Consider the following 25,291-nt stretch of genomic DNA (forward strand, 5'->3'; position numbering starts at 1 on the left):
CTGCACCCTGGGTTTGGTGACCTTTCTGGCAGGGGACAGACGCTGCTCTGAGCTCTGTGGTTGGTGCTGCCTCTGTGGCAATTGATGTGTGATATAGACATTGGTACAGACAAGAGACAGGGAAACAAACAAGAGATGGGTCTGTTTCTCCAGTCGTGGAAATATTAAGCTTTTACAAATAGATTTTGTTTATTAGAGCAGATATAGGTTCAAAGTGAGATTGAGCAGAAAGCACAGAGGATTCCCATAGGCCCTCTGCCTCCCCCACAACCCACCTCCCACCTTGGGGTCACCGACAGTCTGGAGATCAGATCACAGAATATGCTCTCACTGGGCAGCAGATCTGCTGGCGCCCTGACTTTGAACATTCCAGCTCCCCAAACTGTGGAAAATAACTGCTTATTGTTTGGTTTAAGCTACTGGAGCTACACTCCTGTGTCATGGCAGCCTGAACTGCCTGATGATGCTTGTGTACCATCTACTAATCCCCCATCTCCTGTAACCCCTAGGCACGATGGATCTTTCTACTATCTCTGTTTTCCCCTTTTCTAGAATGCCATGTGGTTGGAATCCAACAGTGTGTAGCATTTTCAGGCTGACTTCATTCACTTCATGATACCGGCTTAAACTGCTTTCATGTCTTCTCATTGGCAGCTAACTTGGGACTGAATAGAATTCTACTGAAGGGACATACCACCAGGTGCTGATCCATCCTACTGGATGAATATACCACAGGGTATTGATCCATTCTACTGGACGGATATACCACAGGGTATTGATCCATTCTACTGGATGAATATACCACAGGGTATTGATCCATTCTACTGGACGGATATACCACAGGGTATTGATCCATTCTACTGGAGGGATATACCACAGGGTATTGATCCATTCACCTCTTCAAAATATCTTGGTTGCTTGCACGTGTTGTAAATTTTGAAGAGAGTTGCTAAAATCATCTGTGTTGGCGTTGTTTTCCTTTGTTGCTTAAAGCGAACACGCTTCCAACTCCTTTAGCTAAACACCGAGAAGCACCAGTGTTTGTTAGCTGCTAGACTGCATGCCACGAAAATACAGTTTTGTAGGAAACTGCCCTTATTCCAAATGGACTATAACACTTTGAATTCTCCCCAACAATAAACAAGATTGTCACTTCCCATCCTTACCAAGGTTTGGATTTGAAGGGCTTTGACTTTTGACGTATTGTAAAGGCAGGCAGGAGATGACTTCATCTGCAGTTCCCCAGTGTCATGTGACGGTGACCCTCTGTGTCGCAATCGTTTGCCACCTGTCTGTCGTCTTTAGTAAGGCATTTTTCAAGTTATTATATCCACTTTAAATGGGGAGTCTGCTTTCTTATTGTCAAATTCTGAGGTCTTTGTATATTATATTGGTGTATATCATTAGCTCTGGCCTTTTGCAAACATTTTCTCCTACTCATCTCTTTTTCCTGTTGGTACCTTTTCCAGAGCATATGCTCTGTGAGTCTGAGGCCAGGCTAGTTACATATCAAGTTTCAGGCAGGTAGGACTACCTACGTAGTTAGAGTTTGTCTCAAAAATAAAATAAAAAAAGAAGAAACAAAGAAAAATGTGAAACTAACTATTCTCCCGTGTGTGAAATTGAGCCGTTGACTTAGTTCATCTTCTGTTACTATAACAGGAATGCCTGACACTAGGGTAATTTATGGAGTTTCATGTGGTTCAGGGTACAAAGTCCAGATGCATGCTATCAGCATCTGTTTGGTTTCTAATGAGTACTCTGTGCTGCTTCAAGCTGCGAGAAAGTAGAAGGGACAGGAGGGACATGCACAAAGGAAAAGGAACAGAGCGCAAAGGTTCAGGAAGACTGACTATTCCACGAGAAACACATATCTCCATCATAAAGCCTCTATCCCCATGGACCAAATGCCTCCCACTAGGCCCAGGCTCCCAACACATGGGCCTGGGGAGGGAGCATACTCAAACTGTAGCCTTTCTCCTCTGCCTCTCATCCATGTACTTCTTGTTATGAAAGATATAATTATTTCATCCCAACAATCTCTAAGTCTCAACTAGTTCCAGAGTCATCTCCAGAGTCCCTTGTCTGAGGCTCAGTCAAACTCCTGTCAAGTGTGAGGCTAAGAAGTCAGGACAAGCCATGGCCCGTGAGGTGTAAAGTAGAATAGGCTGAGGGTTGATACTTCCATTCCCAAAGTGAGAAGTGGCCATGAGATGGGAAAACGGGTGGCACCTGACAAAACAGACTTTACAAATTACAAATCTGGAATCATCCAAGCACAGGGCAGAGGTTAGGCTCTCAAGACTGCTGGTGGCTCTGTTCCCACATCTTTTGGGGGCTCAATCCATGTGACTACACTCTGGAGGGGGAGCACAGTGATCTCCCTACTGCACTGTGGAGTCACAGTGGGACCACCGTGACTCTGCCACCTCCTATTCTGGCAGGTCCCGGGCACAGCCCCCAGAGAGTCCAGTGCATCTTTTGATGTTTAGTTGGAGGGCTCCACACTTTCGTAGCAGCTGTGTTCTGCTCCCCTGAGGAGCGGATGCCGCCAGCATTTGCTTATCGTGCCCTTTGCAGCCATGGTAGAAGGCACATCTGAGTCCACTTGAGACACAGCACACTGCCCAGGTGTATGGGTTGGGGACTTCACTGACGTGACCAGAGCTACACCTGGATACACTCGAGCCAAGGCTGGTTGCGGATGAGCAGAACCACGGTGTGATGCGGGAAGCAGAATCCTTGGGATCCCAGAAGGCATGAGGCTGTGGAGGGTACCCCAGGCAGTCCTCTTGGGTATCTTGAGCTATTATCATCATGTCTCCAGTGCAATATTAAAATGTTAAAATTTTTATTGTTTTTAAAGGTTATTTTATAAAGTCATTGTTATACACAATTGAATTAGTGTCTACATGGATAAACGGTACACAAAATGAGTATTATACCATAAAAATCCCCATACTTGCCCATCAGCAAACTATAAAGTATAGAGCCTAATTTAGTACCTCTTCAAATACATATATTCATTTTAAAATTTTTGAGCATGGGTTCTAGAACATAGCGCCACAGATCCTGACCATACATGGCTTTGCGGAGACTGATTGGACCTTTGGCAGGCATCATTAATTCCCCCACACTGCTTAGTTGCTAAGAAAACCATCACTGCTTGATCAGATACCCCTTGGCACTCACTTTAGCTTTCATTCATGTTTAGACTCTCTTCAACCTTGAGACTTAACACTGAAAGGCAGGATTATCAAACAGCTGTCTCTAGGAGCCAAGCATTGCACACAGGCTACGCTGGAGGCCTCTTTCTTGCTCTGTCTTCTTTTAAGGGGGAAACCCTCAGATGCTGTGGTGTCAGATGTGTAATAATTATAATTATCCCAAGTCTCAGAGAGGGACACTGGGTCATCCAAATGCACTGAGAGACAGAGCCCATTCTCCAGTACATACAGAAGCCACACTGGAAGGCAAAGGGTCCCAGGGAGCACACGCAAGAGCTACAGCAACTAAGACAAGCAATGGTCCAGTAGAATCCCTCACCAAATCAGTTTTTTGTTTTGTTTTGCTTTGTTTCGAGACAGGGTTTCCCTGACTGTCCTGGAACTAGACCTATAGACCAGGCTAGCCTCAAACTCACAGAGATCAGTCTGCCTCTGCCCCCCAAGTGCTGGGATTAAAGGTGTGCACCACCACACCCTGCCAAATCAGTTATTTTTTAATTCTAATGTAAGTAGAAACGATCTAAAATATTTTTAAAAATGGAAACAGGTCTCGCTATGTCGCAGTCAGGAGTAAGCTCAGAATAGGAGTATCTGGGCATACTGTTGCGTTATCACAATTACCCACATTGTCTCTGGCTCAGCCACATGCCGTATTTTCCTCTGCAAGCCCAGAGAAAACCAGTGATTACTTATTGCAGCAGCAGAAGAAAGATGCTGGAGGGTCACCTTCTAATCTGTATTTTCCAGAACTGGGGAGGTCTTTGCAGTCTGCTATGAACTTGCGAAGCTCTGTCTCTGGGAAGCCATTTTGCTGGTAGTGCTGCATGGGAGAAGGGAAACGTTCAGGTTAACAAGGTCCTCTCCCACAGCTGTATTCCAAATTCACGATGGTGCATTTGGCAACAAACGGAAGTGATCTTTCTCAGGACTATTTCGTTGCTCCCAGGCATGTCTGGGAGCTATCCCCTCTGGAGCCAGCTGCTCGGGAATCAGCTTCAGTCTGTCTGTGCCTACCTCTTCCCATACCTGGAGAAGCTTGGGAACCTTGTCCATACCCTCTCCTGGGAAATACTCAGCCAGCTTTGTCCTAAGTGCTACGGTGTCCACCACCAGTCTGCCCCGCAGCCCCGTGGTTCTCAGTGTGAAGGAAGCTCCTTGGGTGGAACTGGCTTCAGGCACAGAATACCAGCCAATCTAGATGAACAGAGCCTGGCTAGGGGCTGAGCAGTGAGTGTTCCTATTCTTCCACAGGTGACCTCACAAAATTTTGCCTTTCTCAAATGTGTATTTTGTATGCCCAATACTTACTGACCATTATTAGTCTAACAAAAGATTCTAAAACATACTTAAGGCCTGGGAACATACAGTTCAATGGCACAGGGTTTGCCTGACATATGCCAGGCCCTGGGTATGACCCTTAGTACAGTTAACAATGAATTTTTTAAAAAGGAGAAAATAACTTTTCTTAACATAAAGACTGAGAAACAAGACATTCAGCATTCTAGAAATTCCATATTCCTTTGTTTTTTTTTTCGATTCCACGATTGCCAAAATTGAGCTGCATCTCTCTGCACAGTCCTCCTTCCTCCTAGCCCTAAGATATGTATCACCTCTACACAGCTCTACAACAGCATGCTCTGGCTCTTGACGAACCCACCTTAATCGTTTCATACGTGTCTGTGATGAGCGCAATGAAGAGGCTCAGAATCATGTATATGAAGAGGCTGATGAAGGAGTAGAGGTAGATTCGGCTGAACAGCCAAACCAGGTAGCTTTTCTGCTGCATTTTTGCAAAGGTGGAAAACATATCATCTCCATTTATCAGAGAGAAAAGGCACTCGGAGACCCTGTTCAGAGAACGGAACTGGGGAAAGGGGGGAAGAGAAGTTTAGTGTCTTCCATGTTCTCTCGTATGGGAGGTTTTTGTTCATGACATCATCCTGAAAATGGTCAGACCTGGTATCCCAGGTGACACTTTCCCAACAACCACCCCGAGGTAGACACAAGCATTTGCTTTGCTGCATATGACATGTCTGAGGCTGCTGCTTTTTCGGGGCTCAAGTGGGTGGCTTTTTTGACGTTCCTCTGAGCTGTAGCAGCCTGACAGAGAGCGGGAAGAACAGCTCTGCTCTCTCCATGCAGAGCTGACTCCTTCAGAGTCAGACTTTCCCTTCCCTTCCCTTCCCTTCCCTTCCCTTCCCTTCCCTTCCCTTCCCTTCCCTTCCCTTCCCTTCCCTGCCCTGCCCTGCCCTTCCCTTCCTCCTCCCTTCCCTTTCCTTCCTCCTCCCTTCCCTTCCCTTCCCTTCCTCCTCCCTTCCCTTCCCTTCCCTTCCTCCTCCCTTCCCTTCCCTTCCCCCTCCCTTCCCTTCCCTTCCCCCTCCCTTCCCTTCCCTTCCCCCTCCCTTCCCTTCCCTTTCCCTTCTCCTCCCTTCCCCTTCCCTTCCCTTCCTCCTCCCTTCCTCCTCCCTTCCCTTCCCTCTCCCTTCCCTTCCCTTTCCCTTCTCCTCCCTTCCCCTTCCCTTCCCTTTCTCCTCCCTTCGCCTTCCCTTTCCCTCCCTTCCTTTCTCCCCACTTACCTTTCCCTCCCTTCCCCTTCTCCTCCCTTCCCTTCCCTTCTCTTCTCTTCCCTTCCTTTATCTTTCTCCTTCTCCTCCCTTCCCCCTCCCTTCTTCTCCTCCCTTTCCCCTCCTTTCCCCTTCCCTTTCCTTCCCTTCCATCATCCTTTCCCTTTCACAGAAGAAACCCATGAAACACCTTGAATGCTTCTGCAGTGACATCTAGGTCCCAGACTCACATGGTCCTTTGTCTCATTTGGAAGCTCATCCAAACTCAATATAAGGTCTAATGTTCAAGGCAACAGTTTTCACAGCAAACTTATCAAATATTCCTACAGTGTTTTTTCCCTGTAGTTGCTTAAATGTATATTGATTGGTGAACTCAAATGAACTAACCACTGGTATAATTATCTAATGTATTCCAAATGGGATTTCAGGCAACGGGGCAGATCAATGACACTCCCAGGGTGCTCACATTTGACTGGTTTAGAACTACTGACACCCTTACTCTTGGACCTAATATGTGGATGTAGACATATGACTTTCCATAGTTTAAAGCTGAATTACATAATCAAAGAAGTTCATTTGAGAAGGATAACTCTGTTGGCAGTTGATGGCTGTTAGCTGGAGGGAGTCAGTGTGGGGACCTTGGCAGACTGACCATACTAACATAGACGGCCGCACACCCATGTGCATGTGGGATGCACTAATTGGACCCATTGGGTTATTTAAAAAAGAGGACATTAGCAGTGCTGGGATTAAAGGCAGTAGTGGTGCACGCCTTTAATCCCAGCCAGCACTCAGGAGGCAGAGGCAGGCAGATCTCTGTAAACTTGAGGCCAGCCTGGTCTACAAGAGCTAGTTTCAGGACAGGCTCCAAAGCTACTGAGAAGCCTTGCCTTGAAAAACCAAAAAAAAAAAAAAAATGACATGAAGTTAGAATCTGGAAGGAATTGGGAGGAGTAAGGTAATCAAAATGATCAAAACATATTATGTATATGTGTAAAATTCTCAAAGAATAAATAAAAGTATTAATATTTTTCAAAAAGATAAAACAGCAAATTATGTGTGTTGGCACAAACCTGTCATGCCAGCACTTGGGAGATAGAGGCAGAAGGACCAGGAGGTCAAGGTCGTCCTTGGCTACACATGTGAGTTCAAGGCCAACCTGAACACAAACAAAAATATAAATGAATAAAAAGTACAAATCATAAAAATAGAAGCCATTGGCCCGTTATTTGCACTTAATACTGTCAGGAAGAAGTTGTCTATCAGTACCTTGTCATGGTAAGGGCCCAACACGATCCATCCACAAAAGCAATAGCCTAGGTAGATCATAGTGGCACAGCAACAGAACCTGATGACATTGGGCAGCGCTGCCTGGAGGGTCAGAATAAGGAGCTGTGGAAGTAAGAGAGGCATTAGAATCTCTCTGCCCTTTAGCCAAGGCAGTAGAATAATTCTTATGGGTTCTGTAGGACTGCTTACGTTATACTTTGCAAAGAAACCCAGGTATCGGATGACACCAAGCCACACGAGCATGGTCGAAGTCCCAAGAAAGATGCTACAGACATCATAGCTTGTGAGACTCTAGACAGATGGAAAAGATTGGTTAAATAGCAATGTGTCCGTTGAGTCAGACTTATCAAGTAGCTATGCAACAGGAGCTGCTCTAGGTATGAAAGATAAAGCAATTGACAAACAGTTTTTTACCCTCGTGAAGTTTACACTCTAGTGCAGAGTGTGGAGCATAAACCAGCGTCAGATGAATACAGCCTTCGGTACATTCAGTAACGGTAAATGCTGAGGAAGAAGGCCAGCCAGAGAGGGAGAGAAGGAACGCGTTATGAGTTGGCAATTTGAAAGAGGATGAGCAGGACAAATCTCAGTGAGTAAGTGACATGGAAGCAAAGATCTGAAAGAAACGAGGAAGAAAATCAAGCAGAAACCTAGAAGGAGCCTTTGGCACACAGAGCAGCAAATACAAGGGACCCAGCAAGAAGCAAGCAACAGATGGAGGTAAGGCGTGGGAAGTATAAGGCCTCATGGGTTTTGTCAGAAAAGGTCAGGGAGATTTGAGAGCCTTGAACAGGAGCAACAGGACCAAGTGCTGGCTGTGACAGACAGCAGACTGCTGGAGGCATGAGAGGGTTCTGGGTCTAAGAGCCAGAGAGTCATTTTCAAAGGTAGAACACATATGATCTCTGTGGGATACAGTATGGGAGAGAGGAGATTCATAAAAGAGAGGAACTTCGGGGAATGTACTACTGTTTGGGGCATGAACTCACAGAGAGTTGCCTTTAATGGACACCAGAAAGTCAATGGGAGAAGTGGATTTGAATTGAGGAGGAAGACTGAGGGGATTCTGAGGTGGGTCTGTTAAACCTGAGAAGATATGTGGATAGTCAGAAGATATGTGGTCAACGCATGGACATTCAGGATGCAACACAGAGACAACCAAGGAGGAGATGCAGATTTAGCAAACACTGGCAAATAAATAGCAAAATATCTGTCTGGGTCAGGAAGATAACACCAAGGCAGTGGCAGAAAGGAGCTCTCCATGTAGGATGTCTCGAAACATTCTCACATGGGGGTTGGCGAGTGAGAGGGAACCAGCCAGGGAAGCTCTGAAAGCCAGCCAGGGATCTGGAGGAAGCCTGGGTAAGTGTCAATTCAGCTAAAAGGCACCTCAGCACAAACCAGATCAGCTGTGAGAAGCTACTGAGGGGAACCACGGGACATCTGCAGAAAGGAGTTTCCACAGGGAAGTGAGGCAGCCAGGTAGGGAGACGTTCTAGAAAAAAGGGGCTGGGGGAATCAGAATCATCGTGAGGGTTAATAACTATTTTTGAGATCTTTCATTCTATAAAGTGGAGCAGAGATCTGGGGAAATAGGTGGGTAGAGTAACTGGGATTTTAATTTTACACAAGAAGCAAGAACAGTATGGGAAAGTTCCAGGAGAGAAACAATTGCTGGAGAGGAGAACACGGAGCTGAAGTTATGTCCTCCACTAAGAACCTGGGGCTAGCCCCTGAGAGGCAAGTGAAGGGGCTAGCCTTGGATAGCAGCCTGAGAATATACAGACACTGGGGACAGTGAGAGGGCTGTGGAAGGGGTGTCTCTTTCTGTTCTGAAACAGGAAGTGATGTGGGGCTGGGAGGATGTGTAGAGGTTTCAGAATAGAAGAAGATAGTCCAGAAAATGAAGAAAATAGACACTCTTCGCTCACTGAAGGAAATGATAGTTGAAGTTGGTGAAAATAAAGAATTGTGTCTTGTATGATATGTGCCTGTAATCTCAGAATTTGGGAGGTGGAGGCATGGAGATCAGAGTTCAAGCCCAGTCTCAGCTAAGTGATGAGTTTGAAGATAACCTGAGCTGTATGAGATCCTATCTCAAAAGTAAATAATAAAGAAATAAAGAGTTACAACAAATCTACCATCTTTTTGTTGTCGTTGTTCCCTAAAGTTAAACTGCTCAAACGACAGCCTTATATGGCCACAGTTGGCCTATGGTGAGCAACATCATTCTCTAACTTAGGTCTACTTATTCCCCAGATCCTTTGCAGGTGGGTTTGTCTGCTCTAGAGGGTGTGAACAGGAGTAAAATCTGCTATTCCTGTGCTTAGGCCACGTGACATGTGACACTGGAGAGCTGCCACCAGCTGGTGATTTCACTTCCCACGGGCTGTAGCCAGTTCATGAGGCAACCCTGTGTCACTCATGAAGTCAGGATGAGCTCTTAACTTCTGAGGAGGAACTAATGAGGAGAGTTCAGGTCCCTGAAGACTGCACGGAGCCGAGGGATTGGCCATGGTAGAGCCCCACCCTGACCGTTTCAGAAAAGAGGGCAAGCTGCCCTTTGACCCAGCCTGTGTATTGAGTCTCTACCTAGGTTTACAACCAGCTGCATAGGTAATGTGCAGTTAGTTACAGCAAGTCTAGGGAACTATGAAGTTGAGTGAGATTCATTTGAACATTTTTAATTTTTGTTGTTGCTGTTGTTTGGGGAGAAAGATTAATCTTAGACCAGATTAACCTTATTTCAAGAGAATAATAACAATGGAAAAAGTAAGAACGCAAGCATCTTTGTGAGAGGAAATCATGTAAAAACACACAGGGTCATGTGTTGACCTCACTTGCCTCAGGCCCCACACCTGGCTTCAACATTTTCTTTTAACTCTTAGCATAATTTCTTCAGTGTAGACATGGCGTTTAGTGTCTGTGGCCTGGAGGGTCTCAACTATCCTGGTATAGCACAGAGTATTTTCTGGCCACTTTGATTCTGACCTCTTAGTTTATGGATTATTTTTAAAACTCTGATTAGGAGACTTCTAGACATGGGGTTGGAGAGATGACTCGGTGGTTAAGAGCACTGGCAGTTCTTCCAGAAGAGCCAGGTTCAAATCCCAGTACCAACAAGACAACTCAAAAATACCTGCACCTCCTGCTCCCGGGAATCTGACACCCTCAGACAGACATGCAGGCAAAACACCAATGCACATGAAATAAAAATAAATAATTTTAAATAATGTTTAGAAAACTGCTATTTTAGTTTTGATTTAACTGAATATAAAGCTCAGAGGAAAGCATTGGCTTTAAATCTCTTCATAGCTTGGAAAAGTACATTTACCATTGGGGTTGCACAATTGGGAAGAACAGTTTTTACCTTGGCTTGGATTTCCATTTTCAGAATCGATCCAACGATGGTCAGTATATCACTAACAATAATCATAATGTACCAACCGTTGATGAACTCCATTTGATCAGAGGCAGAAACTTCCTTCTTATAGTGGAGAAGGAAGAAGCTGACAAATTCCTTTAGGGAAGATGAGAAAGAGTATGAGCATCCCTGTGGCCGAGTGTGTCAGCGGCGTCTCAGGGAGCAGTTTCCTACCTGCTGAAGCTGAAGACCCCTAATCACAGACCTCGCACAGAGGACCAGCGAGGACAAGCAGGTCAGAATGACAAAGGCATCAAAGATCATCATATAGTGGGTGTTCTTCTGAACTGGAAGACAGAGGCCGTGAGGGTTCAGGGATGAGGCATTAATATGATGCTGTTGGCTTCTTTTTTACAATGATTTAGATAATTCAAGCATTTCAGAACAACAACCAAAAAAAAAAAAAAAAAACTTGTGAGCAATCTTCCCGTTAGCGTTTTTAAAAAGCGGAGGGTCCTTCCTTTAAAAAAGGTAACACTCCAAATCAAAGGTCTTTAATTATCAGCTTGTGGTCCTTATGCTGAATGGGTGCTCCTGGCTGGGTGTGGTGGTGACATCTCTAACCCCAGCACTTGAGAGCAAGAAGCAGCAGAACGGTCACCAGAAGGTCTAGGCTACCTTGGATTATATACTAAGTTTGAGATCAACCTGGGCTACATATAGTGAAATCCTTTCAAAGAAAATAACCAATCAATCAATCAATAAGCCTTTCTACATTGCTTGTTAACATACTTAGCCTGGTATAAAATAATCATTAAGCACCCCTATATACCTGGGACTTTTCTAGCTACTAGAAGACAAGACAGCTGAGGCCCCTGACCTATCGGGAACATCTATGACGGCAAGACAAGCACAGGAACAAGCAGGTGCGTGGACAAACGTACAGATGGAGTGAGACAAGGAAGTTAAGTCGCAGCTACAGATTCTGCCCAGCCACTCTCTCCTGACTCCGTTCCGAGCACTTTGTGTGCACAGATCCTCACAACAGCCCCAGAGAGGCTGTGGGGACTTCCCCCATGTTGCAGTGAGAACCTGAAACACAAAGGGTCACATAATTTGCCTAGGTGACACAGTAAGTGGCCCAGCTGGCATTCAGTCCTTCACCGCCTGCTCCCAGCACCTCCCAATCTGCACCAGGGTCCTTTTGTCTTGTTTTAGTATCACGTGGAGACGTCCTCAGCTCTTGCTATAAAACTACTGACCCTGGTTCTAGAGAAATTCCCAGGAAACCATAAGGATGACCTCAGCTAAGACTCTCAACAATAGAGGAGAGGGGGCCCCAACTGGCCTTGCCCTGCAATCAGATTGATGAATATCTTAAATGTTACCATAGAACCTTCATCTAGCAACTGATGGAAACAGTTCTGAGCCTTGGTTTCCTCATCTGTGATTTTAAGGATTCTGCTGCTCATTGAGATATCTAAAAAATACTAGCCTGAGGACACAGGCATGTGTGGCTGTTAGTGCAGAACTGAACATGTAGCTACATAAGGAGCAGGCAGGCGAGGACGTGTGGAGACGGTAAAGAGCCGTGCTCTTTAAAGACAGTGCTGCGTACTGTCTGAAACACCAGACATCTACAACAAACCCATCTGCTTACAGAATATCGAGAGACTCGGGACTAGCTCAGTCTTTTACTTACTGGTCCTTATGTCCTGCAGGCAATAATTTAATGCTTCATTATTTAACTGCCATCCTGCAAATGAGCCGAGCTCATTACTTACTTGATCCGGATACGTGCCAGTCTTTGCATTCTCTGATAGAAATGTCATTATCTAGACTTATTTTGATTCTTCCACTGTGAGCCCTGTTGTCAAATGTTATCTGTAAAGACAAGAAAAAGGGTCCAGCATGCATGACTAAGTTTTAGAATCAAGATGGCTCTCTGAATTCATCAGGATCAGTTCATTGAAGGATACAGGAAATGTTGATCCTCATCTCTGGCCAGATGGTGACTGTTAATCCCTGAAGAGTACCCCTTGATTTCTCTGAGTTGATAATATTAAATTAGATTTGCTATAGAGAAATTTTAGTGTCTAATACCCCGGTTTTTAGGATGCATTCCAGCCCTGGATACCTTAGCAAACAAGAGTGCCTTCCCCTTCTTCCTATTCTAGAAACTTGGCTTGGCAGGAGTTTGTACAAATTAGGTCTGCCCCACCTTCCGACAGAATCTTAGCAATGGATGGCTTTTTGATGTTTGGGGAAATCATGTCTGTCATTTCTGTCTTTAGACACCCCAGATGGAGAGTTTTTTTGTTTTCATTCTGGGTCTAGATTTCTCCATCACTATGGTATCACATGTATTATAAAGGGCTCAGTGACAGAGTTGCTAGCCTGCCTTGCTTCTGAGACAACCAGGTGAAAACTCTGAGTAGAGACAGCACAAAGCTACAGCACAATGCCTTCTGTCTTCCTCCCGTGTCTCCTTCTCATCCCTGTCGATAAAGGGGTGTGCAATCAAGGAAGACTCCTAATGCTAACTGTGGGCCTTTACACACATGTACACACACACACACACATATGTATATATATATATCCACCCACACATGCATGTGCACACACACATGTGTGTGAAGACACATATACAGGTGCCCATACACTACATACATACACACACACATCATGGGCCACACACATGTGAACACATTTACACACCACACACACAAACACACCCAACAAGGACTTCAGAGGTTCATAAAGAACCTCAGAAAACATCGCGTGAGACTTCTGAATGCAGATGAACATTTTTTTTCTGTTATAAATCCAACTTAACACATGCAGGCAAAGGTTAAATACGATTTCAATGAATCTTAGGCATCGATATCAGGCCCCACAGTGAAGACAGTAAGAGACAAGGTAAGTCCCTGTCTTACAGAACACACACCGAGGTGCAGAAAACAAACAGCAAGTTAGCAATATGCAGACTAGAGCCAGCTGGAGCGATGTCCCAGGATGTTCAGGTACAGCATCCTATATCTAGTACCAGTATACGAACATGAACTATACACCTAGATAAAACGGATCTTCTCTAGACAGGAACACAGCCCACACTTACAGTCAGAGTAAAGTCGTAGCAGTCAGGAAGCTCCTGGTGGCGAACTGTCTGCAGATTAATGGCTTTCAGCTTAAACTGAAGCTCCACCGTCAGGAGCCTGGAAAGCAGAAGATACTTGACATGAGGGACAGACATGGGACGAGTTGTGTGCTCCTCCAGACAGAGGACATGAGATGAGGGGACACACACAGGCCCATCCAAATGCTCCTCCAGCGGACAGTCGAGAACACGGGCTGAGCTATCACCCTTTGGCTGTCCTCACCTGTGGAAGTCCAGGGTCAGGTTGAGCCTATTTTCTCCAGGTGTTCCGATGTCAAAGGGTTCGTCTGGCTCTATCAGGAAGCATTCTGCAACAGAAAGAAACAAAACCATAAATAAAACTGCATTTTCAAAGGATGATGGCTAAGATCAACTATTCATGCTGTTGCTGTTTAGATCAACCCTGTGGGAGCTCGGTATCAATGCCGCTTGTCCGGACATTCCTGTTTTTAAGACATTTCTGGAGTGATCGGATATTTAGACAGACCCAAACTCTGCCTCAGGATGCCATCATTCTCCCTGTCTCTATCTCCTCTATGTGTTATCTGTTTGTTTTCCTTTTGAATTCATGAGTTATATAACAAGTGTTCACAACAGGAGCTGGCACGTAAGAGTTGTACAGTTCTTCCTAAGCCATGAGAGCACCGACTGTCATTGTTTTCAGAGATGCAGTCATCACGGGGCTTAGGTGTAAATCAGGAAATTTAAAAAAAAAATAGTTGAAGGTTATAGGAGATCATCACCTGTTTCAATTTCTGGGTCAATGTCAAAGGTATCATTCCCGGGGCAGATGGTCCCTCGCTTGTAGAAGTGCTGACAGATTGCCATGGCCGACTCCTTCGTCCCCTTGTTCTCGTAAGCGTGGTTGCCAACAGAGATGTTGCGAAGCTGCAAGTACTTCATCCAAAAGAGAGAGATGGGAATGGAACAACACCCAGGGCAAAGGGGGTGCCAGTCGGGGAAGAGGAGAGCCACTATAACCCTTCCTGGCCATGTCTTGAGAGGGGGGGTTCCCATCTCCCTTCGGGGTGCAGACATTCAGGAAACACACACTGGATGCTGCATCTGAGTGAGTGGCTCTAAGGAGTAGCAGTGAAGACCAGAAGGGACAGCCACGTCCAAGGAAAGCCTGACAGAGGCCTTGAACACTCAAATACTTTGTACCATCTACCCAGGAATTCTCCAGGTCAAAACCGCCTTCTGATCACAGGCTCTCCTACACTCCCAGCCCAGAATCTTCTTCCTCACTTAGATGCAGCATCCCAGGTCATTCTATGACTGGTAAAGTAAAAATGAAGTTAAAGATTCTTAGCCAAGCACCACACATCAGAAGTAAAGCCATTGCCCATTGCTCATTTGTAGTCCTTCCCTGTCCCTGGAACATGTACAATAAAGATTTTGAACCTATTACCCAACATTTTTGTGTCTCTCTGATATTTCTGTCTTCATGGAGTAAGTTCATCAAGTGCTATGCCATTAAGCACTGATGGGGGGTTGGATATGTATGGAAACGAACAGAACATGTGTCTCTCTGCTGCAGGAGCAGGTCTATACAGCAAGGGCTGTGGTTTCTGTGGATTCATTAGGAAGTAATGCAGAGGTACTGGGACCACTGATTGGGGAATAAGAGAAAGCGGCAAGATACAGGACTTAACATGGTGTATTTGGACTGTTACATCAAACAGTTCCAACATAACAGGGCCAGTGGGACTATGTGGACATTTTGGCCCTCTGTGTCCCTTCCAACAAGAGCTGACTGTGTAGACATCTTGATCTTGGCCTTTCACGCCTCCAGAACGGTGAGAGGGAAGTGGCTTTTGCTCACTATCCTGACAGATGGTTTCCTCCAGCAGCAGAAAGAACGTGGCAGTGAAGGTAAGGGATCTTCACGGAAAGAACATGGACACCTAACAAGCTGTGTGGCTTCAGAGCCGGGCACAGTGTTTTGAAGACTGAGCTTAGTCCTAGTGATGAGGGTAAAGATGGTTTATATAGAATTTACCTGGCCTTGTCAGGCATAGAGACTGCTTTTCAGAGGTGGAGGCAGGAGAATCAAGACATCAATGCCAGCCCCTGCTACAAGGAGTTTGTAGTCACCTTGGGTTGCATAAGGCCCTGCCTCAAAACAACAAAATGTAATGGACTGTTTACTTCTTATCTCTACATAACACCTAAGAAACATAGAAACTTGATACAGTGCTCACAGATACTTAATACATTTGAAAGTTAAGTCCAGCGTTGAGAGATGGCTCAGTGTGTAAAGCACGTACCACCAAATCATGAGGACCTGAGTTCAAATCCCCAAAACCCATGGGACACCAGGTCCAGTAGCTTGCATCTGTGATCCCAATTTTCCTATGGTGAGGTGAGAGACACAGACAAGAAAATTCCCCAAGAAGCTTGTAAGCAGCTAGCTTAGTATATGCAACGGTGAACGGAGGACTCTGATTTCAAACAAGGTAGAAGCTGAGGACTGACAACCAAGGCTGTCCTCTGACCTTCACACAAATGCCATGCCACATCCTGCATGCACATGTGTGCACGCACACACACATGCACCTGTACACGCACACACACACACACTTTATTTTGATTCTCTAAACTTACCTTCATCACTAAGTTATTTGCTATTTTCCTTCTAAAAAAATTTTTTCCCTATATTTTCACTAGAATATTTTTTCTTTTTTTTTTTTATTGAGAAAAGGAGAAAAAAAAAAACAAGTTTCCACCTCCTCCCAGCCTCCCCTTTCCGTCCCCCTCCTCCCACCCTTCTCCCCCTCCCCCACGCCTCTCCCCCTCCCTCTCCAGTCCAAAGAGCAGTCCGGGTTCCCTGCCTTCTAAAAATTTTAAGCCATGATTCTGTTTAACAACTTTATGCAGCCTTTGTCCCTAAGTTTCCCGTTCCCACTGCTAGCTAAGAGCCCGGGCTCCAGAAAGACGTGTTTCACCCCAGCAGCTCATGACCACTGTTTGAACAGGCTGCCTCCAGAAAAGAAGAGTCATGATTGCTCAGGAACAATGTTTGAAGAAGGGATTTGATGATTTTGAAATGTGACCTTAGGTTAAAAATACTGTGGTGGCAAGCGTCTTTCATCCTGACAGGCAGATCTCAAGGCCAGCCAGGTCTACAAAGCCAGTTCCAGGACAGCTAGAGCTGCTATACAGAGAAACCCTATCTTAAAAAACATATATATATATATATATATATATATATATATATATATATATATATCTCAAACGCATGTTTAATTATCCCTTCACAAGAAGTGGCTCTGAACCTTGAGAAGGTACTAATTATAGCAAGAACAGCCCAGAATGAAAACTTGACCCTGGAGTATGAGAAACAAGTTTCCTTTTGTCGGGCAGATAGCCAGCATCATGGGATCAGCATCAGGAGTGACACAATAGCCTGACCTTACACAAGCTTGAAGGCTTTGGTTGTTCAAGATTAAAAACCTCATTATCTATTCTAGGCCTCTAAAGTATAAGCTTTGAAGACTTAATGACTACTTATAGCCAGGGTTGTGTTAGTAATTTCAAATATTGAAGCTCCCGCGTCCAGTCCTAGCCCTGATTCTTTTCATTAAGTCACTGAAATGCAACTTTTCTGATGGTTGGAAATGAAAGCTTTTGTCAATTTTTAGTTGTATAATTGTTTGTTAGCAATATTTTTTCAATCAATTTTTAAATATGCATTTAATTTTAGGTGTGTGTGTGTGTGTGTACATGGATGTGCATGCATGCCCTATGAAGGAGTAGGTAGTACTACTAGGCCAGAAAGACAATGAATTCCCTAAATCTGGCATTACAGGCAGTTTGCGAGCTGCCTGGTGTAGGTGTTGAGAAGCAAACTCAAGTCCTCTTAACCGCTGAGCCATCTCTCCAGCCCTTAAACTATATTTCAGTTACTTCTTCATAAGTCATCTCTAAGCAGAACTGTTCAGTACTTGGGTGTGAGTTTCTATATAATCTGTTGCTACCATTTCTCTAGTCTGTTCTTTCTCCCAGATAAAGAGTGCACACACTGTCTGGCTGTCTCATTGTTAAAATGCTTGCCTAGCTTGTGCGGGGCCCCGAGTTCAACCGCTAACACCTAAAACAAATGAAACCAACAGCAAATGCACACCATCTATTTACCTGGTTCACTGCGAAGAGGACCTGGTCATACACGTCACTTTGAGTGTACACTGCGTATGTGTCTTCCATTCGATCCATGTATCCTTTCAGGAAGAGGTGTTTGAAGGCTATAGTGTTCTCTTCCTTGAAAGCTACTACCATCTGGTTGCTTAGTCCAAACAGGACCAGCTTGAAAAAGAAAAAAGAAACAGCAGGAGGGTGAAATGTCTGAGCAGGAAAGAAACGGAGGCATGTGGTTCCGGTCTTGGCTGGCAAGAATGTGCAAGGGATTTGGCAGGATGTCCAGAAGGCTCACGGCTTGGGGGCTGGGAGATGGCTTAGTGGATGAAAGTGCTTTCCTTACAAGTATATAAGGACCTGAGTTAAAATCCCCAGATCCAAAGAAAAGTCACATGTGTGCCAGCACTCCTATAGGGACGTGGAGTGGGAGACAGAAGACTATCCAAAAGCTCATGGGCCAGGTACACTCATGTCCTGTGGACACAGTGGAAAACAACAGACCCAGTTGGAAGGTGAGGACAGACGCTCAACTTTGTCCTCTGGTCTCCACAGGCATGCCATGGCGAGTAAACACTCACATTCCCGTGCCCAGATCTGCATAACATACACCATACATACAGAGAGACAGCAGACAGGCAGACAGAGACACAGACAAATGGGGAGAGGGAGAGAGGGAGAGAAGATTCACATTCCTGTTCCCAAATGTGCACACACATACATCACGCATACAGAGAGAGAGCGCAGACAGACAAACAGCAGACAGAGACATACAGAAAGACAGAAGGGAGAGGGGGAGACAGAGAGAGAAGAAATGCTTCCACTTCCTGGATAACAGACTAAGAAAGTCTAAGTCCTACGAACAAACTAAAGTCCTAGACCTCATTACCCAAATTGTTTCAATAAGACCCAAAATAAAAACTATATTATCTAAATTCAAGTATACTAAAATAATATCTCATTAATATTCAGACAGAATTCTCCATAAAACTCAACTGTGAAGACTTGAAAAGAGCTGTTTCACTGTGCGGCCATCAATCAAACCTGCCTCACTCCAAGTTTCTAGTCTTTCCCCCCTCCCAAGCCACTTCAGGGTCTCCTCCTGCCCTCACTCCTTCCTTCCCTCCCTTATGCACTCTGTCTCTCTCTGTGTCTCTCTCCTCTCTCTCATTCATCCTGTTCCCTTCTCTCCGCTCCCCTCTATTGAATACTGTGGTTCAGACCCAAGGACAAGGCAAGGTATACGTAGAAATGATACTGAGCATCTATGTGTGGACGCCATTGCAGGAACTGGCCCCACAGTTACCAGCCCCTCAGCACAGTCCCCAATACAACAGATTTGCAGATGAGTTTGTAAAAGTTCAGAGGAAGTAAATAATTGCAGTCACGTGACAAGTGCATAGTCAAGATTGTAGTCCTTGTCTGAAGGATTACATACAAGCTCCATTTAAACCATCATTGTGTTGCTAGGATCTGGTGAGAAAGAACGCACTTGTCTCTCCCCCTTTGACATGTGACCTGAATCCATATACCATAGTTTTCTACCTCACAAACATTCATTTCTCAAGAGTTGCTTTAAGCTAACTATGACAGCTTGGTATTCTAGGGACCTGAAATCTATCAAAACTGGTCCAAGGATCTCCCAAGGGTTCCCAAAGATACTCATATATACACATATATATATAGTCAAACATCCAAATGCCTCCTAGAATTCAACACTGAGCCAGGTACTGGACAACAAGGAAACAATGTGGCCTGGTCCTCAAGAGAACCTAAGAAATAAAACTCTAGGAGACCGAAGCTGAGGCTGGAGCTCCAATGCCAGGGAAGGAGTCCGTGAAGGAGGAGCTGTCATCTCAAAATTGTCTTAGCAGCCCACACTCTGACAATTTATCTCACAACAGACTGTGTGGCTCGTGTTAGCATCTTCTCTATAATCTCTAACACTGTTAGAGGTCAGGTGAAGGTGAGATCTGTCCGTCTGTCTCTGTCCTGTCTCTCTCTGTTACTCTGTCTCTCTTCCCTCCCTCCTTCCATCTCTCTCTCCCTTCCTTTCCCTCCCTTCCTCTCTCTCCCTTCATTAACAGCTCTAGTCAAAACTATAAATAAACCTATTTCCTCCCCCAATAGTCTGTAAAGTACCAAGCACTGGGTTCTGGTCACATGGTGACAGACAGAGGCTACAGTGGCTGACAGATGAGGAGGGCACTTAGAGCTACAGCCATCTTCCTTCTGCTGCTGAAAAGCAAAATCTCCCAGTTAGAGAGACTCCTTTCCCTAGAAAGAGATCGTCCATCACCAAGTCAACCTAATTTTCCCAACTACAAAGTCGCCTGTGTGTGACATGTTGAGTAATCAGGTCCAGACTAAAGACAGATTACAGCTGAGTCAGATGTGGATCACTGGCCATGGGGACACACGCCTTTCATCCCAGCACTTGGGAGGCAGAAGCAGGTGGATCTCCATAGAGATGTTCAAGGCCAGCCTGTTCTACAAAGCAAGTTCCAGAACAGCCAGGGCTACACAGAGAAAAACAGAGAGAGAGAGAGAGAGAGAGAGAGAGAGAGAGAGAGAGAGAAGGGTTGGAGAGATGTCTCAATGATTAAGCATTTGCTGCTCTCGCAAAGGACCAGTGTTCTTGTCTGCTCACAATGCCCTATAATTCTAGCTCCAGGAGAACTGGCACGCTATTCTGGCTCCTGGGGGCACTGTCACATATATGGCAAACACACACACACACACACACACACACACATGCACACACATACACACACATAAATAGATAAATAAAAGTTTGATATAGTTTTTCTTTAAAAGATTCTCAGGGGGAGGGGAGGGAGGGAGGGAGAGGAAAGAGAAAGAACATAAACGCTAGGTATGGAGGTTCCTGCCTGTAATCCCAGCACTTGGGAAAATAAGGTAACAGGATTTCACAGACTTTGAAGCCAGTCTAGCCTACATAGTGAGTTTGCAACTGGCCTGGGCAATAGATTGAGACTCCATCTCAACACCTAAACACCTTTGTGTGCTTCTTACCTAAAGGCTTAAACCACTGGCTAACATCTTTTGACCACTCTAGTAAACTACTGGGGATTCTCTAAATCGATGAGGGAGTATTTATGAGTGTAAGCTGCGAGTGTGCAAACCTAAGACCGTGCATCGCTGTCCTCTGCTATAGGGTCCTGTGTTACATGGGAATACACCTGCACTAAGCCTTGTCACTGTGGGAGAGAGAGACAGGGATGCACTGCTCGGGTCCTAAGACTTGAGCATGAGCACGTATATAAAACACTGAGTGTGGCACACAGCAGCCACCCAAATGTACCCATTATTACCCTAAGTAAATAACATAGCATTCCTATCAGCTGGTACAGACTCCCCATAGAGATGACACAAATAAGCTTTTCAGTGTTGTGACATGTTGCTTTATCACTTGGAAATAAAATTTCAGGTGCAAGTTGCCAATTATGAGACTGAGAACTGAGCGTGTTTTCATGGCGATATATTGAGGAAAAAGTGCCCCTGCCTCTGGAGTCTCCATGAAGTCACTCATGAGCTATTTTTCCAAACACTGCAAGCATCAGTACTTCTCTGTGAAGTGAGAGAGGCTGGGATTTCCCCAAGAGGAGGGTGGTGGTTAGAACGACGTAAGATGATGCGCTCAGACAGAGTGCTCACCCAAGTCCAGAGTTAAAATCTAGATAAGAATTCCATCAACTTCAAGTGTTCTAGAAAATGGTTTACTAATCACAAGTACCTGTTTTCAATAGGCAATTAAGATTAGCCATCTCAAAATTAAAAAAAAAAAACAACAACAACAAACTATCCTTCAATAGCAGGTGTTCACCAGGAACAGAAAATAAAAATACTAACCTAAATTTGGCCTTCATTTTAGTCCTACTGCTTTTAACAAGAGATGCTTCCCCTCATGGGCAGGAAATCCCACTTTCTGACATTTATTTATTTTGTTTTTGTGTGTACACATGCAAGGAGGTCAGAGGACAATGACAGGAGCCGGTTCTCATCTTCTGCCACGTGGGGTCTAGGAATCAGTCAGACTCAGGCTGCCAGGCTGGGTGGTAAGCCCTTTTCCAGTGAAGCCATCTTGCCAGCACCCAAAGTCCATTCTTATAACAAACCACAACCGTACATGCAACTATCACAAAACTTTGTTCCTCCAAAAAAATTTTAAAGAAGTTATGGGAAAGAGATTGACTTTTTTCCCTTCTCACAGAAATGAAAGCGTGTATTTTATACACCCGTGCAGGATCCCTTCTGCCTACCCCATGTTCTTCCACTACACAGTTCTTATTATCCAGGCCTGTAGTAATCCCAGAGATTGACTACAGCAAAAATCCATGCAGTTTCTAGAGAAAGGAATGCCCAGAATATGAGAAATAAAAGAAAAATCTCACATTGGGAGTTAGCTAGAATCTGTGGAAGATTTAGGTACCTCACAAGAAATGTCTTTATTAGGATTCAGAGGTTAAAATTGTTTATTCCTGAAAACTGCGATGGTGGTAAAATTACATTACTGAAAAATAAAAATGAGCTGGATGTCTTGGTAAACACCTTGTTATAGCAGCACTGGGGAGGCAGAGTTATGTGGATGTCTGTGAGTTCAAGGCCAGTCTGGTCTACAAAGGGAGTCACAGGCTAGTAAGAGCTAAATAGTGAGAGCCTGTCTTGATTTTTTTTTTAAAGAAACTTAACAGAAAAAGAAACAAAAAGCCAAAGTTTTTCACAAATGTTAAAGAGAAAAAAGTTTACAGCTGTTGCGGTGGTTTGGATAGGTATGACCCCCACAAACTCATGTGTTCCAATACTTGGCTCATAGGGAGTGGCACTATTGGGAGGTGTGGCTTTGTTGGAGGAAGAGTGTCACTGTGGGGGTGGGCTTTGAGGTCTCATGCTCAAGCTAAGCCCAGTGTGGCACACAGTCTCCTTTTGTTGCCTGTGGATCAAGATGTAGGACTCTCAGTTCCTTCTCCAGCACCATGTCTGTCTGCATGTCACCATGTTTCCCCGCCATTATGGCAATGGACTAAACTCGGAAACTGTAAGTCAGTGCCAATTAAATGTTCTCCTTTATAAGAATTGCTGTTGTCAGCCGGGCAGTGGTGGCGCACGCCTTTAATCCCAGCACTTGGGAGGCAGAGGCAGGTGGATTCTGTGAGTTCGAGGCCATCCTTGTCTACAAGAGCTAGTTTCAGGACAGGCTCCAAAGCTACAGAGAAACACTTTGTTTGTTTTTCAAACAAACAAACAAAGAGTTGCTATTGTCTTGGTGTCTCTCCACAGCAGTAGAAACCCCTTGCTAATACAGGTGTATCTTTTCTTATTTTCTCACGTCCCTTATGTATGTTGTTGAAAGTTGTCGCATCAGCCAGGCCCTCCTTCTCTGCCTGCACCACACTTGTCTTGGGAGTTGCTTACCTGGACAGTCACCATTGCAATTTTCAGAATTTGTATGGCGAGTTTCCAAGGCTTCCTACCCCGAGCCCAGAACTTCTCACAGGGATTCATAAAGAAGAATTTGAGTTTGCGCCTCATCTGGTCTTCTAAGAGAAGCAGCTCACTGGGGGACGAGCTCTGGTGAATGGTACAGGGACTGTCATCCTGGTGAGAGCCACAGCCGCTTCCCACCACCTCGGGGTTTGCCATCGCTAGGGAGGGAACCAAACAAGCCCACTCAGTGGGGAAAGACACAGTGTCCAAGGATCACCCTCAGTGAGGCAGAACAGAAAGCCGGGAAAGTGGAGGACACGAGAAAGGAATGGGGTGGGCGCTGCACTTCGAGCCTGGTTCAGCTGAGAATCAAATGTTCTAGCACAATTAACATTTGCTTAAGGCCTCCCTCCCTTCCCAAATCTAAACCTGCAGTTTTCTCGAACTCTCACTGGGAAACCCCTTAACAGGGACGTATCATAATAACCCCTTGTAAGGCCCTAGTGGTTTGCTTTACTTTATTAGATTACAATTCCATCCAAGATCTCCCTGGAGCCACCTGTCACCATACTTATCAAAAAGTGTGAAATATAGGCTGTTTCCCAGCAACACTTGGAGATGTGGCTTGAAAGCCATCAAAACAGTAGATGAGGCTAACACGGAGACGCTTGCCATCCTCTCTTGGGAAGCCTGCGCCCATGCATGAGGAGGCCTTACTCTTCCTCCTGGAGCACCCCTCTCTCTTTTCACCCCCATGCTTTAAGATGTGTCAAAATGTCATCGATAAACTCCCACCCGGCTTCATGTTAACTAGTCCTGAAATTTTTTTATCCCTATCATAGCCAAGGATCCACTTTTCCCTGAATGGAAGTACCTGAGAGATGGCCCAAGCCACTGCTGGTGACTGTGGTAGAGCTGTGACTTCTCAGACTCAAAACTACTTTAGTTAGTACATCTAAGAAAGCTGGCATGGCTGCCCAGTGTCCGTAGAGTTATCCTGTATCCCCACACGATCTTAGCTGAACACCCATTAGCATGGGGGATACCAGTTTCTAACTGGTTTCAATACTTAAGCGAATTCTCACCTTGTTGAAAGTTAGCGTATTTAAGGGCTGTTCCTACTAGATTGTAGGAGATTACATGTTTAATGTGATGTAAAAGATTAGATGTTTACATGTATGGTTGTATATGCTATGTGTGTGTTTTCTGGCTCATTGGGTACTAGATACAGCCATTGCAAAGATCAGGGTCTGAGAGGCTGAATAAGAACTTCATAAGTAAATAAGTAAATGGACCCTGAAATGACATGCATATTTTCATGTGGATATAGTCATTCATTTTCCTCTCTGGGGAGAAGCAAAAACTCCCATACAATGATTAATCAATAAATAGGTTTTGTAGGAACCAAGAACCAGTTTAGACCTTGATATTTTTATGATTTGTGTCAACTCACTCAGCCCACATTGAGCCTCAGTCCTACAAAATGATAATCTCTATCCTTGGAAGATTGTAGCAAACATTAAATGAAGTGCAAATAAAACCTTAACACAGAGTGTGAGCAGGCAGCCTCACCTGCTCTCTACCCCACTCGTCGGGGAGGCTCTCTAACACCGCGAGATTTCTAGGGACTGTGTGAGCCCCCAGAATGGAGCTCAGCTACACAAAGGAAGGCAATCCTCAACTGCGACCCAACTCCAGAACGACCCAATACTGACCTTGCTTACCTTACCCAGCGCGTTTCTCCCTTTGAAGCATGTGTGCATGCTATTTCTTTGGCCTCTTTGATAGGTGTAAAGAAGCTTTTTCAGACTGAGGAAGGGGTCTCTCCAGAGCCTGGGAGTTACCTGGGATTTCCCCTCAGGCTAGTAATAATACTATGAAAACCCATTCGAATAAAATACCCACACCTCACCAAGAGAGCAGAGTCCTTCCACACGAAACAGAAAGCCTGTCTGAGTTTAATGTTTTCCTAACAACTTGCACTCAACAACGAAGGGGGAAGACTTTTGCCTACATTTATACATCTGATAAGTCATACCCACTTGCTTTCCAAGTCTAGAATCACACTCTGCATGTAGATTACAACATTCTCAGCAAACCCAAGATT

General features: G+C 44.9%; 1 protein-coding gene across 2 annotated transcripts; it reads right to left on the reverse strand.

Moving 5' to 3' along the window:
- Nucleotides 1-3,747: 3,747 nt before the first annotated feature.
- Nucleotides 3,748-23,400, reverse strand: Mcoln3 (mucolipin TRP cation channel 3). Of its 2 annotated transcripts, XM_041655118.1 has the most exons (12): nt 23,173-23,400; nt 17,740-17,907; nt 14,346-14,499; nt 13,826-13,910; nt 13,564-13,660; nt 12,230-12,329; nt 10,680-10,792; nt 10,452-10,601; nt 7,271-7,372; nt 7,061-7,183; nt 4,885-5,091; nt 3,748-4,047 (listed from the first exon to the last, which is right to left on the reverse strand). In XM_041655118.1, exons 1-12 carry the CDS (start codon nt 23,398-23,400, stop codon nt 3,913-3,915), a joined length of 1,662 nt encoding a protein of 553 aa, XP_041511052.1. In that variant the 3' UTR covers nt 3,748-3,912. The 2 variants fall into 2 exon arrangements, with proteins under 2 accessions (XP_041511052.1, XP_041511054.1); XM_041655120.1 differs by lacking the exon at nt 17,740-17,907.
- Nucleotides 23,401-25,291: the final 1,891 nt, after the last annotated feature.

Source organism: Microtus oregoni, unplaced genomic scaffold (genome assembly GCF_018167655.1).
Source record: "Microtus oregoni isolate MIOR12 unplaced genomic scaffold, Mior012 000000F_ref0000247, whole genome shotgun sequence".
In the NCBI taxonomy this organism is placed as follows: domain Eukaryota; kingdom Metazoa; phylum Chordata; class Mammalia; order Rodentia; family Cricetidae; genus Microtus; species Microtus oregoni.

Coding starts and splice junctions, on each gene's coding strand:
- Mcoln3 (XM_041655118.1), bottom strand. CDS start 23,400: ATGGCAAACCCCGAGGTGGTGGGAAGCGGCTGTGGCTCTCACCAGGAT. Junction 14,500..17,739: donor TCCTCTTCGCAGTGAACCAG/GTAAATAGATGG, acceptor TTTTGGATGAAG/TACTTGCAGCTTCGCAACAT. Junction 5,092..7,060: donor TGGGCCCTTACCATGACAAG/GTACTGATAGAC, acceptor CCCTTTCCCCAG/TTCCGTTCTCTGAACAGGGT.